Source organism: Coffea arabica, chromosome 4c (genome assembly GCF_036785885.1).
Source record: "Coffea arabica cultivar ET-39 chromosome 4c, Coffea Arabica ET-39 HiFi, whole genome shotgun sequence".
In the NCBI taxonomy this organism is placed as follows: domain Eukaryota; kingdom Viridiplantae; phylum Streptophyta; class Magnoliopsida; order Gentianales; family Rubiaceae; genus Coffea; species Coffea arabica.
The window spans coordinates 117870-134745 of record NC_092316.1 but is presented as its reverse complement, the minus strand read 5'-3'; the positions used below and the strand labels follow the sequence as shown (position 1 = coordinate 134745).

At 38.3% G+C, this 16876-nt stretch overlaps 2 protein-coding genes across 2 annotated transcripts; both read right to left on the bottom strand.

The window, feature by feature from the left end:
- Positions 1-3609: 3609 nt before the first annotated feature.
- On the bottom strand, positions 3610-6317 carry LOC113740047 (pollen receptor-like kinase 1). The gene is made up of 3 exons (XM_027267535.2): positions 5618-6317; positions 4709-5470; positions 3610-4477 (listed from the first exon to the last, which is right to left on the bottom strand). The coding sequence occupies exons 1-3, from the start codon at positions 6264-6266 to the stop codon at positions 3846-3848; spliced, it is 2043 nt and encodes a 680-aa protein (XP_027123336.2). The 5' UTR covers positions 6267-6317; the 3' UTR covers positions 3610-3845.
- Positions 6318-8055: 1738 nt separating this feature from the next.
- On the bottom strand, positions 8056-16027 carry LOC113739582 (histidine--tRNA ligase, cytoplasmic-like). The gene is made up of 7 exons (XM_027266840.2): positions 14241-16027; positions 13001-13180; positions 11390-11647; positions 11032-11166; positions 9611-9892; positions 8744-8884; positions 8056-8450 (listed from the first exon to the last, which is right to left on the bottom strand). The coding sequence occupies exons 1-7, from the start codon at positions 15582-15584 to the stop codon at positions 8151-8153; spliced, it is 2640 nt and encodes an 879-aa protein (XP_027122641.2). The 5' UTR covers positions 15585-16027; the 3' UTR covers positions 8056-8150.
- Between the last annotated feature and the right edge of the window lie 849 nt (positions 16028-16876).

Below are 16876 nucleotides of genomic sequence, written 5' to 3'. Positions count from 1 at the left end.
CTTTTAGTAAGTTACAAGTTCTTTTTGGTCTCCGGGGAGGGGTTTAAGTCCCTCATTCAAAAAATTTTACCTGTAGCGAAAAAAATTTAAGGGTTGTGCCAAGAGCACTCCCTTAATTTAGTTGGATCTGTATACAAGTTTTTTTTCCTCCTCCTCAAAAAAAAAAAAAAAAAAAAAAAAGGTTACAGGTTTTTTGGTCAAGGTAACGTGGTTATTTTGCCTTCAACACAAAACTTTTTCACAATCTAGAACAGTACTCATACCACATTTACAAATTTATATATTTCTTATGAATTTTGAATCTTCCTATTTGTTTTTTAATTTTTATCTTTAACAAAATAACAAAACAAAATAAGAGGATTTGTTATTATTTATTCTAGTTGTAGTAGTTTATAAAAGTGGAAGAACTTAACGTGTAACAACAGTTGGTTAAATGGAGGAATGAAAGATGAGATGTGGTTGTATAATGTATAATAATACTCTATGATCTAGGATAAAATTGGAATAATGTATATAGGAAGATGTACAAGTAATCCCGCATCCAGGAGGGATGCAATCTATATTTAACCAAAAAAAAAGCTAAGAAATCGAAAGTTACATCTCTAATGTGTATTCTACATTATGTGACCGGTATAAATGAAGAGAGATCAAGAGTTAATTGTACAATGTCGGTTTTTTTTTATTATTAGTAGAACTGAAAAGTAAATCTAATGGAGTTATGTACCACAATTTTAATTAATGTGTCTACTTAGCATCCTCCTCTCCCCACCTAAAGAACAAATTAAAAAAAAAAAAAAAAAAAAACCAGCTCAAAGCTACAAAAGAGAAAAAGTTATTATTGTAATTAGAAGCATATAAAGTATATAATTAATTTAAGTTACAAAAGTGCGGTAAATCTATATTGTTTAGGGCTTACAACTAATATCACTGAAAATGGAAAAGTGTCACGTAGAATTAAGAGAAACACTAACTCTATCAAACAAAAAATTGGAGGGACATTATAGAGAAATCCAAGACAGGTTCGTGCAATTTTACTTGTCTTTTGAGATCCTAAACCATTTTTAATTTCCTTTGGTGAACCGATATTGCAAAACAAGATGCATATATAGGAAACAAAAAAAAAAAACGAATGATATGTTCAAATTTTGCCAAGTACCGACACTAATAAAAAGTTAAAATATATGGCAAGAGAACTGTTGATATAACTAAACCTCCATCAAAAAAAACCTAGCTAAGTTAGTTATTATTATTTTGTTTTTGCAGGGTGGGATATGATTTAAGAAGCAGAGAGGGGGATATGAACATAAGTTCTCTAGAGTCTATCTAATCTAGCATGCTACTTTAGTACAAATTAAATTACTGGTCAACTATTCAAGAATTTCAAGCTCTCGTGCTCCATTTCTAGAGATAAAAAAGAAATTAATTAGTTTTTTAAAAGGAAATAGATTTTAATTTCAAAAATAAACTTAAAAGGACCTAAAATAAGACTTTAAAAATGTGCCAATTTGGACCTAAAAGATAGTTTAAAAGGGAATTCTTTTTTTTAAAAAAAAAAAAAAAAAGAAAGTCGCTACTTGATATTAGTTTCAGGTGCATCAAATCACCAAAAAATATTTTAAAATGACTCCAGATCTATAAAAACGAGAGAAAAATGTTAAAAAGTCGTAGTTGATGAAAGGGAAACTAAAGATTTGATTGGCTTGAATACAAGATATTTTTTCAACCTAATCCAAGTTAGTTATGAGGTTTAATCAAAATTTTTTTTGAATATAAACCCTTGTACTCATCGCATTTAGATATTATCTACATGGATGCAAGATCTAAACTTATGGGGTACCGAAAAGGATTAAATGCTTCTTCAAAATCTAATTAGTACGAACAGATGAGTTATGAATTCCAAAATAATTCCTTAAAAGGAGTTACTAGTGATCCAAAATGGAACTCCCGGAGAAGAGAAAATTAGAATTTGTGTGCATGGATATAAACAACAGACGAAGAGAGGGAAATGCAACAAAATGAGCGTGGGAATTAGGAGTTAGGACTCGTGATAAAATAATCTTTTTTTATAGGAGAGTTAACGAGGTGGTAGGAGTAGATAGCGACATTGGCTCATTTCCATGCCTACACGATGACTTTTCTGACCAAAATAAACAAATGAACTATCTAATTTATTAACATCTACATGAAATGCCAACCTAACTGAAATGATTTAAACACATATGGAAAAGGAATACAAAATAGGAAAAATAACATTCAATTGAGAAAAGGCCATAAAAATAGAAAATTTACGTATGAAGGTGGAATGAACTACGCTATGTGAATTTAACATGTGAAGAATCTAAGAGTTTAGCGTTGAACTCGTAATATATAGTCTTACAAAACCTTATTAGTATTGGACTAGTAGGGAAACAGGATGAAAGCCATGAAAAAATTGGACCAATGCGGTGATGCTATAAGTCCATCACTTGTGTAGTAATAATAAACCAAATAAAGTAGTACTATAAATTAAAGCAAGCGCATGCGAGAGCACGTAACACATAAACATACCGTCTAGATGTAAAATTTCTAAACAAGGTGAGTAAAACACGTGAGCCAGATTAAACACATAAATCCTATCCATTACCTTAGGGGATCTAACTATAATCCTAAAGTGGAAAAGATAAAAATAAATCTATCTAACCTATCTATTACAGAAAGAATGCCCTAATTACAATTCTTACAAATGAAATTTACAATATAACCCCTCCATTACATTTAGGTATTTAATTACCCTTTAATTAATGATGAGAAAGATTAAATGAATCAGAATAAATGAATAAATAAAGCTAAACAAGCATAATGAGAAATAGCAAAAGAAGTATATAAAATACATAACACATAAGAGCACATGTTTGAGAGTTAAAAGAGTGATACGGTAACTCTCTTTGAAGACAGCGGCTAAAGTGAAAGAAATAACGTGACCTCAAATCAACAAATAAGGCCAAAGCAAACTAACCCACCAAGAACTTTGAGTTTTGATCTCTCTATAAAACCTCATCCAAATGTTAATTAACATGTACTAGCATGCTGGTATGGTATACGTTATGGCCGGGTGTATGAGCTGATTTAAGTTACGAATTCAAAAATGATTAACCCAATAACTCATTGCCCTAGATTCTTATACGTTCTCAATGTGGCCTCACATTTGCCCATACTTAAAACACTTTGCTGCATCCTCACAAAATTCAAACTGTCCATTTAACGATGTCTAATAGTAACATTTGTAACACTCTATATCATTTGTAACAAAATTCAAACTGTAACAATGACAAAAATTTAGTGTCTCTCTCTCTCTCACACACACACATATATGTATATATATGTTTGTATGTATATGTATTGGAACATTTATTATTGTTTTTGGGACATCAACAATTGCTTTAGTTGCACGTGCTGAAAATGGGTAGAATTGAATTTTGAGGCTTTTGATTTCATATAGCTAGTTTCCACCTGCAAACTTTTGAGGGAAGCAGGGTGAAACTGATGATGATGGTAAAGTTCTCATAAGGAAAAAAAAAAAAAAAAAGACAGAAATTCGAAGAATAGAAGCCGCAATTGGTCTAATCAGTAACGTGCTGACGCTATGTTGTGGTAGTATGTACCAAAGAAAAAGAGGAAAACCCTAGAAAAGAAAACCAAAACAAATCAATTGCAACGAGCTGAATTTTTAATTCCCTAGCTAGAAAACAAAAGAAAAAGATATGAGGCGAAGTTGGAGTACTATGTTTAACTGCTTGGTTGGAATTTTGTTTATTAGTCGAGGAATATTAAGTCAAAAGTCTCGCAAGAGCAGATACCATTTCAATTCATCCATCAAATCCCGTCTCATCCCTCTCCTTAACGTCTTCAATCTTTTCAACAGCCTCCTTCAAATCCCACCTGGTTTCCGCGTCCTCTTCGCAACACCCAACTCCGATCCTTAAAAGCTTCCACATCTCTCCTGCACTGTTGTCGGCGTCACCCATTTCTCTGTCGAAGCAGGCTTGATGACCTTCCTGCTGATCTTCGGCTGCCTTTATAGAATTTATCCATCCCGCTACTTCGGATGATTTATAAGAATAGGAGGAGGATGATACTCCGGTGCCTTGAGCGATGTAGTTTGCAGGAAAGTTGCTGGTGAGGATCTCTAAGATCAGAACTCCAAGATTCCAAACGTCCGTTTTCCTGGTGGTGCGCCCGTGTTGTACGTATTCTGGAGATTTGTAGGCCACTAGCAGGTGTTGAACTTGCTCAGGGTTAACCACCGGCACTAGAGCGTAGTCCATCAAGAGGGGCTGGAAGGTCTTGTCCAACACCACGTTGGAAGACTTCAGGTGACCGTGAGGTAAGCTCACGCTAGGAAGCTCATGGTGAAGATAAGCCAATCCTCTTGCGACTCCTTTCACAATTTTCAACCGAGTTGGCCAGTCGAGAGCTGGCTGGTCCGCAGAATGGTTACCTGATGATGATGATCGATCAACGCGGGAAAAAAAAATATAAAAATTCATCAATGATACAGTATTAATCCATCCATCCGCAGATCGAAACTAGCTAGCTTGTATACTACTCCGTCCGTTAAATTAATGCATGGAGTACTACAGTAGTATTATATTTAACAAGCAGTTAGCTAGCTAGCAGCTAGAAGCAAATTAAATTAATGGAGTGCGATTATTGATCCGCACGTACGTACCGTGAAGATGACTGGCCAAGTTGCCATTTTGCACGTAATCAAACACCAACAGCTTCTCCTCTTTTCTGTAGTAATATGCCACGAGGGGCAACAAGTTAGGGTGGACGAGTCTCCCCAGCCTTCTCATGTGCTCGTGAAAATCTTCTTTCCCGACGTTGCTCATTTGCTTAAATCGTTTCACAACAACCGCTTGCCCATCCATAAGCACGGCCTTGTATGAAGATCCGAAGTTGCCGCTCCCTAAAACTTCCGCGGACGCTCTCAGCAGGTCCTGCAAATCGAATTTTTGCCGGTCCTCTCTCACAAATGACAGCTTGCTTGCCTCGGCCTTTGCCTTTCTCGAGGTGACGGCATTACCACCAACGCTGGCCATCTGATTATCAGCAGCGCCTGCCGCCGCAGCAGTCTGTTTATTATAGGGTTCCGGCACTCCCGCCTGCATCATGCCCTTACTGCCGCCACTTTTGCTATGCTTTTCTGATGATGACGGCGATGTTACCGCTTTCCCAAGCCTCGGCGTCTCTTTCTTGCTACGTCTATATATTGCGAGAAGCACCGCAATAGCAACCAAGGCCACCAAAATGGCCAGGGCAACAATAACGGTTCTGGAAACCGACGAAGCTTTCTCGCCGGTTACCTGAGGAGGGGCAGGATCGGCGCTATCTGCAGATGGTGCCGAAGTTGGAGAAGGTTTCTGGTCGGGGAGAGGAGCGGGAGAATTGCATGATATCGCTAGAGGTGGTCCACACACACCCTTGTTTCCTGCACAATTAAACCCAATATTTCCGTCTTAATTTTCGCATATATATATATATACAACTGCAAAAAAATTTGCACCAGTGCTCTAGGAAATGCATATATATGTACGCACACAGCAACATGCATGGATAGAAATAGAATAGATAGTACCTGCGAAGGAGCTTGGACCCATTTTGGCTAGACTAGATGGTATCGGACCCTGGAGTTGGTTGTTAGACACGTTAAGCACCTTGATACCTGGCTTGAGATCTGGAATGGGCCCTGTAAATTGGTTGTTCTCCAGCCTCAGTTCTAAAAGCCTAGGGGTGGCCAGCGTCGCGGGAATATTGCCCGTAAACCTGTTATTCGCCAGATAAACTTTCTTCAAAGAAGCCATGGCCTTGAAAGCATCCGGGGGGATCTGTCCGGAGAAATGGTTGTTGGACAAGAAGAGCGACTTGAGGGCGCCGAGTTTCTTCCATTCGGGCATCGGACCCTCAAAGCTGTTGTTCATCAAACTGATGGTGCGTAAGGAACGCAAGGGAACCAGCGCATCCACGTCGATCTGTCCCGTAAGCCTGAGGTTTTCGAGCTGCAGACCCCAAACGAGGCCGTTAGAGCAGAGCACGCCCCGCCACGTTGCGTAGTTCCCCGCACACGGGGAAGGAGCGACGGAGGGATTCCAGGTGTCAAAAACGTTGACGTAAGCCAATGAGCTTTTGAATCTCAGCAGGGCTTCCGCCGTGGTGGTGTCTACAGGAGGAGCACCGGACGCCAATAGCACCCATGATGGCGACAATGATGAGAAGATCAACAACATCAATGCAATGACACGGGTGGTGCCAACATTAAGTTTGGTACCATGACGGGGGGGTGGTGCTGGTGGGCCTCTACAGGCGCCCATCAGCATTCTTTAAAGTTGACAATCCACGACGAAATAATTTAATGATATCTTATACTAGTATTTTGTGCCGATATGATTGCCTCTGCAGAGGGAGGAATCGCCTTCCTGGGATGGCTTTTGATGATCAGAGCATATATATATGAAGGAATGGCTCTCTCTCCTCTGTCTCTTATTCCTACTTAACTAATTCTACCTTCTCCTCTTTCTTTTCTTTTCTTTTTTTTTCTCGTAAAACAATAATATATTTTTCTTTTCCCTCGTCTTTGCTCTCTCTCTCCCTGTTTTTTTTTTCTTTTTGTGTTTTCCCTTAATTTTTGGGTGTGGAGAAGAGGAGAAAGTGGGGAAAGAGAGAGAAGTTTGCAAAGGGCTGAGGATGGCTAGAAAGTTAAAAGAGAGTGTTTTTGCCTAGAATAGAATACTCCTAGTGTCCCTCCCTCCAAAAAAAAAAAAAAAAAAAAAGAGAAGAGAATACTCCTAGCGTAAAACTAAAAAATAAAAATAGAGCATTTGGGGTGGCTGAATTGGGTAGATGAATTCTCGGTTCGTAGGAGGCTCTGAATTCTCTCGCACTCAGGAACCGGTTCCCGGTTCTCCCCAGCCCAGCCCTTCTGTTTGTTGCCCGTATGAATGAATGGGTTCAATGCCAGCCAGGTTGCTAGCAAAACAAGTCCCCCACCTTCCCAATATTTATTTCCTGAATGCACGTCCGAGATATTTTAGGCAAGCCTTTAATTTTGAAACTCAGAAAGACCAAAAAACAAAAAAAAGTATATTATCTACTGATAAATTCGAAATTGAGCTTAAAATCCTAATTGACTAACCAAAACACAGAGCTTGTTACCTTTCACACCCCTCTGATTTGACTCGATGCCTCGGAGTCATAATCCCCTCCGCTTTCCATTCCAACTTCTTTGCAATTACATGATCGGAGTATTTCATTGAAAATTTGACGTGTAATCAAACCAATAAAATGTCTAGATATTTCATCATTAACAATTTTTGCTGAGATTCTGAAATTTAGAAATTTTTTGTTCAAATCCTTCTTTCTTCTCTTGTCGCCGCTGCTTCTTATATCTCACCCCTATCCTACTAGCCAAAAAAATATATGTATTTTTCAAAATGCAATTATTTCTATACAAAAAAAAAAATAACTTGAAAAATGTATAAATTAGTCATAAAAAGCAATATCTAGTGTGTAAATAGATAGGATGTGCCTTAACCTTGACTGGTCTCAGCCTATAAACTCAAAAGTTCAATATCTAGTTGACTGACTCGGGCTCAATTGAAAACCAACCCTACTTTCGGTCAGCTGGCCTGGAATTTCAACTTACTGGAGAGCCTTTCAATTGTCACTGCTGCTCCTATCATCTTACTGGAGAGTCTGCGTAATTTCGTATTACTGCCACTCTTCTTCACAATTAAACATCTCTTCCATGCCATGTTTTCTCTTCTCATGCTTCATAGCTTGAAGAAAACACAAATTTCACACACACACACACACACACAATGAGACAACTAATGGTGAATTTAAAGGCACTTGCAAACTGAACAAGCCTTTATTTCTCTGTCTCTCTTTGAATACAAAAGCCACACATGCCGATTTTCAGCCGTAAAAGAATGAACCGAGCAACGTAAGCAATCACCACAAACTCAATAGGCCCGAAAGATCCCAAAAAAAAAAAAAAAAAAAAAACGGACCCCTTCCTTCTCAATAATCAGCATTTGCTTCCCAATCATCAACCCAATGTAACAAAACCTAGCATTTGCTTCCCAATTAATCAGAATCTGCAATTTTACAATTTATTTATTTAGCCGCCTGCAGACCTCCTCCACAAGTCTACTTCGAGGTATATCATAGTCCTTAGCGGCCACGACATCTTTTAATTTAACTACACCTTGACTAAGTTCATTTTCTCCAACAATTAGCATCCAAGGGATCCTCGAATCTCTGGCACGTCCGATGTGTTTCATCAGTCTTTTATCCAACATGTACTCTGCTTTTACTTTGGCATCCCAAAGTTCGCTTGCCAGTTCAGCACCCAAAGACAGGTCATCGCCCAAAATGCTTACTAGGACTTCAGTTTCAGTAGGCCGCATCGTCTGCAAGGATATTAGAAGAAAATCAGTGATGACAGCTTTGACCTCAATATTCAACTTCAGAATTACGTGGACTTGTTCTTGCACGATCATAGCCACTAGATATTTCACCACACACTTACTTTTGGCAAAAAACTACTGCAGAACATAATAATGGGTAGAAGAAAGGATTGAGACCCGTTGAGAAACATATTTTCAGAACTACTACTGGGAAAGAGACTGCAGAGCAAGCACTTCAATTCAACAATTGTCTTCAAATAATTAATAAACAGGCTACTACACTAAATTCTCGTTACCTCGTTTCTATCTTTCTGAAGCTGTTCCATTATCACAAATACTCGCTCTATTCCTAGACTGATGCCAACTGCAGGGACCTGCTTTGTGCCAAACATTCCTACAAGGTTGTCATAACGCCCCCCAGCAGCAATTGAACCAACCTGCAAATTTTATTTTTGAGGGTGAAATTACTTATAAATAGCAATCAACTACACACTGCCTTGCAAACTTGAAATGAAGCCAACCCTAGGTGGGGAGAATTATGTCCTTTAACACTTGCACCCTCTACTATCTTGTGATCAAATTTAAGCCACTTGGAAGGCAATAACTCTAGAGAGAGTTGACAAAACACACTACCTGGCCCTGTCAAACAGGTTCATGCAGAGCATTGCTGCCATGGAGCAGGACGCTAAACAAATTGTAATCATATAGAACAAAATCCAACACTACATACAACTGGAGGAGGAAATGCGGAACTGAATTTTTTTTTGCAAACAATAAAGAACACGACAAGTGCTTGAAGAGCAATGATCATTTAGGGCAAGATAAGAATACAACCTTTTGCCAGCTACATGAGGTGTTTTAAGCATGAAAGCATTTGACAGGATTTTTATATGAAGGGTCATGTCTCAAAATTGACAAGAAAATGTGTAATAATTTTGACTAACATGCATACAAGAGCTAAAAGTAATTATATTAAATTATTTCCTTTCAATTATTCAATTTTACTGGAGATAAAAAACATAAGCAAAACAACACTGATAAAATGGAAGTAGTAACAATTGACAAATAATGGACATTTTAAGGAAAGTCATAACCAACATAAAAATATAAAAAAACAGATATCTGTGAAATACAGTTCAAGATCTTTTAAAATAAAAATCTACCTGTGTAGACCCTTTAAAAACAGCTTCAAATATGACTCCAGTATAGTAATCAAGGCCTCTTGCAAGACTCAAGTCAAAAACCACTTTGCTGTCACATTTAGCTTTTCCTAAAGCTTTGAATAAGATCTCCAATTCGTTCAATGCAAGGTGGGATTCAATGTTCTCCAAGAACTCACTGCCCTTGCGTTTCAACTTACATAACAGTTCCATGGGGGGTCCCCGTTCTTTAACAAATGTGCCAATTGCATCCGCAACCTCTTCAGTTAAACCCTTCTCATTCACCTGAATCATCACACTCAAAACAATAAAAACTTCGAAGGCCAATTTTTCAGAAAATGGAAAAAGTCAAGAACACAATTGTCCATTTTAAAAAGGAAAAATCAACACAAAAAAAAGAGCGATAGACGCTGAAGCTTCCTTCACATAACAGACCAGCATTTTTAGTATCTCTTGGTTATAAGAATGGTTTGCAGTTTTGAATTGCCCCCCATCTGAATCCTATAAATCACCAAGGTTCTGATCAATGACAAAAGTTTAGAACATTAATCAAACATATTTCTGTTGTTTTTACTTTCAAGAAACAGCTGCAATCATTCTATTACAGATTTTGAGTTCACCATTTCATGGATGTCTCAAATCAAGTCACTTTAAAGTCTAGAAACCCAACATTTTCCTAGACTGAAAATTAAAGGCCATTTGATGATCATACAGAATTATAGGTAAACGAACAACCCTACACCAAATATAGTAGTTCTACAACTATAGCACAAGTGGAAGATGGCAGCCAACAAAAAGTCGGGGGGGGGGGGGGGTGAGGGCTGGGGGGAGGGAAATTGATGCTTAGGTACATGCAGGAGAACTAATTGCACTTCAAACAGCAGTCCATCTTTTACTAATGTCAAACACAATAAAAAGCGCTGGACTAGTATTTCAAGGCTTCAAATATCTGAGTGTTCCAGAAACATGGACATTTATAAGATATGACAAACGTAAACATAGTCATATATCACAGCTATGATCGCTCATTACAGCTTTTGAGTTCACCATTTCATGGGTGTCTCAAATCAAAGTCACTTTAAAGTCAGAAACCTGACATTTACCATTCACAGCTTTTGAGTTCACCGTTTCACAGATGTCCCAAATCAAGTCCTTATAGTCAGGATTACATGCGCTGAAAATTAAAGGTCCTTGATGCTTTAAAAAACCGACTTAAAAGGCAAGTAACTAATCAGATTAGAAAAATAATTAATTAGGAAAAAATGTTTCAGGACAAGAACGACTAGAGGGCTGTCTATTCTGAAAAATAATTGGAAAATTAGTTGACTTAAATTTGAACTAAAATTACAGTTACTAGTAAGAGTGGATAAAGTAGTATAACAGAACATAAACACCACAAGTAAACAGTAGATGCAGGGCCATACCATTTCTCTCTTTATCTGCTCAAAAGATTGTTTGTCTAATTTGTCGATGCTAGAACAAATAGTTCTAAATTTTTCCTGTGGCACCCCACATATGGCCATCATACCATCTAGTAACTTTCGATGATTCAATTTCACCTAGAAAAAGTTAGATGCATCAAAAAAATTTACCAGCCACATGATATCTTTAAAAAAAATAAAAATAAAAGCACTTTAGGAAACTGCAATATTCTGCTGGGATTTAAGGTAACAAAAGACTAATGAGCAGGGCGGGGAACAAAAACAATGTCAACCTCATAATCCCCAATATCAAGCTCATAATCCCCAATAACACACTTGATTAAATTTCTCAATAAATTACCTCATAATCCCCAATATCAAGCTCATTTAGCAATTCAGTCAGTATCTTGATGACCTCAAAATCTGGCCCCATTTTTTCTAATTGACCAGCAATATCAAAATCGCATTGATAAAATTCACGAAATCTTCCCTTAGATGGATTATCCCTCCTGTACACCTTTGCTATCTGATACCTTTTGAAAGATGTAAGACCATTCATAGCCACATATCTGGCAAATGGGACAGTCAAGTCATAACGGAGCGAGCAAAGTTCTCCACCCTGCGCAGAAACACATGATATTTAGTACTAGAAAGGAAACCCACAATAATGGTTGCGTTATATTAAAGCAACATATAACTCGTATTCATTTTGACTAAAATTTAATTGAAATCAGAACAAAGAGAATCATAATTCTTCCACACCTAAAAGCAAAATCCAACTATCAAACAAAGAACAAACTGAAAACTTTCAGATATCAATTACTACAACAGTTCTTTGTTTGAAGTTATATGTATGTCAATTGTTTACATAGTGAAACTAGACTTAAGCTTTTGTTTCAATTTTATTCCAATCATGCAGTAAACATGCTGAATGGAAATTAATCATTCCATATAAGTTACAATCACAATAAGGACCTAAACCATCATGTCATGTACATTTCCCCATAAAGAAAGTCAACAGAACTACTGCTATATCTGTATTAGATAATGGAACTCCTTTAAATGGTATTGATACAAGATAGCAAATCCATCATCAAGATGACACAAAAAAAGGAACTTAAGTTTGGGAATTTCGTTTAGAAGTAATTTATGATTCTAGATTGTGGTTCATTTCCTTATTTCATGTTCGTATTCCATGTTTCCTTATTTTATGCCTGCTTGTCAAGGATCAGTTGCGGCTGCAAATTCAACAGTCAACCACAGGAGGAAGTTCCAGGATCAGCCACTATACAGTAGCAGCTTTACAGGACCACCTAGGCCATCAATGTGTCAATAAAGGTCACCTAGTTGGTAGAGATTTACCAATATATGTATTAGCTTGTATTCATAAAAGTCCTTGGAAAAATTTCTTCTTACCTTTTGGTTCGGTCTGAAGATTTCTTCTTCTCTTCTCCTATTACTCCATTAGTTTCTCATCTTTCCTACTTGTTCATACACTGTCCCTGGCTGCAATCAGCCTCCAAAAGCTATCTACACTCTCAATAACACCATTTTATCCAGATCTTAAACTATTCTGAAGAAGCTCATGATCGACCTCAACCCCTCATAAAGATATGTCAAGCCTTTACAGTTTTATTTGTCTTTAAAAAGTAGGAGTTGAGGTGAAGAAATAAGTCCCTCCATCACTAACAGGCACATGTAAGGAATATCTATGAGTATAGTCTTTTGTGCATGCCTAAAACAACTCATTCCAACCTATCTCAGATCAATGGAGAGCCTAAAACAACCCAAAACCAACCCAACCTGGATCAGCAAGACAAAAATTTTGCCAATCACATTATCCATACAAACCCCATTAGTAAGATGCAACCAATGGAAAAAGAAAAATGAAATAGCAGAATCACACAAAACAATAATCATCATCTGAAGAAATTTTCCTCAAAATGGACACAGAAAATTAATGATAACACACCTGATCAGAAAGGTCATAAATCAACTTTGAGTCTTCGCCATACTTTCCCATAAGAGTTTCTCTCAATTCGAAGGCCGGTGTATCAAGAGCTGTGGCTCCATGCCTCTTAAATACATCAACAATAATTGAGAAGGCTTTCTCCCTTACAGTCATCTGTTCTTTTGCAAAATCTCTCGTTCCCTGTTACAAAACCTCCAACCTTAGGCATAATATTTCATTATTTTTTTTAAGAAAAAATTATTATTCAACGAGTGAGAAAGTCTTATCAGGGAAAGGAAAGCGCAGATGCAACATAACATACAGCATTATCAAAGAGTTGAAACAAGGATACGTATGCCATAACACGTCAAATAATGAACCTCACTGCAAAAAAAGAGGAGTCATAAAGGAGCATTCCAAGATGAGATATGTACCCACCACAGCATACCAAAGAAAACATTAAGACTAAAACAAGACCACACGGATTATATTATTTCCAGCTTTGCCTAATTTCACAAAGCAAAAACCAGAAGACCTCAAACTCCCTCTTTAAGTTTAAGATCTACCTGTTAGGTACCTGGTTTATTAGCACGATACCAAAAAAATCTCAAGAGACCATGTCTATGTGCCACTATTGTGTTTAAGATCCATCAAAAGGACCATTTCTAGAGCAATCTAAACATATTAGATGGCACCAAAACCTTGAAAGCCATGTAACTATTAGATCTTAACACTATCTTAATATGAAATCCTAGCCTATATCAAAACAAAAGGGAAACAGAGGACAAAGATAACTCAGAACCAGCAGTTTATAAATCATTCCAACTGCCAGAAGAGAAGTGGTAAATTCATTGACAATAGTCTAGCAGCGCATGGAAGAATATCCACATAATTGGCACATCATCCGAACCCAAAACCACAGAAATTAGCAGGAAAGAGTAAGATGTAGATGGAATAACCTCCAACGAATAGTTGCTTAAAAACATTTGTCAGGCCTTATTAAAATATTAAAAATATAAATGCCCAGATGCCTCAGAATGGGTTGGGTCGTTTATTAAGCATGAATGATAAGTTTCTCCATATTGTTCACACAAGTTGGCAAGCTTACAGATGTTCTGAACAAGGACGCATATTGTTAAGCAAGTATAACGAGAATTCCTACCTCCTACATTGCCTATGAGATTTGGAACATTTTTAGGGAATTAAAAAAAAAAAGAGCTACAGAAGGAAGGGGAATATGAAGGGATAATTAAATAAATACCTTGGGGAGCTTGGGAAGCCTTCGACTTTCATTGCTCGCCACGATATCTTTTAGTTTTTCCAGTAAAATCTCAAATCTAGAGTTACGGGGGTCCAAAAAAAAGAGAAAATCTTGAGCCCATTTCTCAAATAAAGTAGAAGCTGAGATGGAATTGGTTTCATTGGCCGCCCCATCCCCACTCAGCAAGCTTTCCTTGATGAACTGCATCAAGGCTGAGGATCCTTTCCCCAAAACTTTTTTTCTCCTTTCACCCTTTTTCTTATCAGCACCAGTAGGAGCACTAAGAGGTGGATTTTTGCTCTCGGTAACTGCTGCAATTATGCCACCGCCTTCCAGGGACACAAACGCTACAGTGGCCTCCCAACAAACAGTCTTCCTGACAGCCTCCAACAAGCAATAAATCTGGTGCACAGACCTAATGTAATCCTTGTCGATTAGGGCCGCCTGAGAATAAGAGAGGAGTTGTTTAATGGAATCAATGTTGCTGGAGGACCTCTGAGCTCCCAAAATGGAGCGTAATTCGTCAGAGGGAAGCGAATCAAGGAGAAGCTTGGCTCGGGAGGAGCTGGTATCAGCTAAATTGTAAAGAGCCAGAGCCAGAGATGACAGAGCGGTAGACATGGCTTCGGCACTGCCAGCTCTGAAAGCTGCACAGCTCAACTGGACACGTGTCCTATAGTGCAGAAGTCGGCATACTTCCCTAAAATTGCCATAGACAGCAGGTATCCTGGAGATGGCCGGGGTAGCAGAAGCAGGGTTGTTGCTGTTGACGACCAATTTGGAACCATTGAAAAAGACCTTGAAGTCGGAGGCGACAGCGACGTCATCCTTAGCGGAGGAGCCATCCCCAGAGTCAGTAAGATTGAAACAGGAAAGGTCGGCCCTGAGGGCCTCACAGGAGAGGGCGGCGACAGCATCAGCAACGGGGCCAAGAGCAGAAGAGCCGTGGTCCAAAAGAGCGGAGATGCCATCGAGAGCGGCAAGGGAGTAGTAGTCAACATCGTTTTGCTGGGGGACGCCACCATCTTGAAACTTGTAGGAACGTGGGCCAGACTCATCCAGGTTGAGGAAGACATCATAAAGCTGGGTGATAGCGAAGGCGGAGGAGGAGGAGAGGCAAAGGAGGTTATTCAAAAGGACGAGGACGGAGGCTCGGGTCTCTTCAATCGTTAAATCATCGGGAATGGAAAACGAGACCTCGGGTCCGGCGGACGAGGATAGCTTGGAGATGGCGGAGGAGTCCAAAGCTAGTCGAGCGAGGCCGTTGGCCAACTCGAAAACGGAGGACGACGAGAGCCATTCCCCACCTAAGCGCACAACGCGAGACAAGGACTCTGCCGCCATGTTTCCGGAAATCTCTCCCAGCAGGTTGCCGCCGGGAGGATCGGTAGGAAGAGGACTCGGGGTTTTTAAATTCTAGGGTTGCGGCGAATGAAATTACAGGGGGTGTTTGGTTCTATGGAATGGGGTTTGGAGGTCGGGTAACCCAGCATACGGCCAATTAGTTTGGTATCGGAGACGGGTAACCGGGTACAAAATGTTTGAAATGTTTTTTTTTTCAACCCTAAGTTTTATGTGAGATTTTTTTTTAATATACTGCCAATTAGGGGAAATGTTTTTGTTCCTCCCCTAAGTATCAGCACTGTCAATCAGGGATAGCAACATGACGGGTTTGGAGTAGAGGGTCTCTCCCCATCCCCTACCCTGTTGCTAAAAATCTCTCTCCGCCCTTGTTCTTGCCTTTGCCCTCGTTGCCCCGTCCAGTCCCCCACCTCTATTCTCGCCCCGCCCCATCACACTTTATTTGTGGGTGATAATTTGATTTTTTTTAGTAGAAGTCTTTATTTAATAGATCAAAATCAAATTTAAAAATAAAATAAAATATAGAGCTGGAAAAAATGAAAAAGAAAAATAAAGCCAGAAAAGTGTTAAAATAAAACGTCAAGAAAATTAAAAAACTCATTTGGATTGTATATGAAATAAAGGTTATGTTTGTTTGTCAAATATTTTAAATTTATTATTATTAGATTATATAATATACTATATTTATTTATATTAAATATTGAAGTGGGAGGCGGGGCGAGGGTATCGCCCCCCCCCCCGCCCCATTTAAAACGGGAAGAGAAAAATTTCCCCAGTTCTTGTCCTGCCCCATCCTCAATCTCCATTGTCATCCCTACTGTCAGTTTTAGATGAATAAATGATAATTAATGCAAAAATTAAATTTAAATTATAGTTTTATAAACATATCACAAATCTAACAATGACAGTGTATATATTATTAAAAAAACCTTATAGCTATTTTAAGAATTATTTTACTCTATGAACAAAGAGTACCGTATGGTTAATTTAGACCCGCAAGAAAGTCAGTTTGATATATGTTTTATCAAAAAAATTTTAAAAAAATCAACTTCAAAAGTACTCCTATCTTCGTTGAAAAAAAAAATTACTGGGTCTGAAAAAATCTCGGAGATTAACATGGGCAGTACTGCATACGCGAAATAAGGGAATTTCCTACGAAACATGTAAACGTGAAAAAAAAAAAAAAAATTATTTCCAATGAATACTTTATAAACTTTTTTTTTTTTTTTTTTAAAAATGCCCAACTGCTGCAGGGTACATGCACCCGTGCAAAC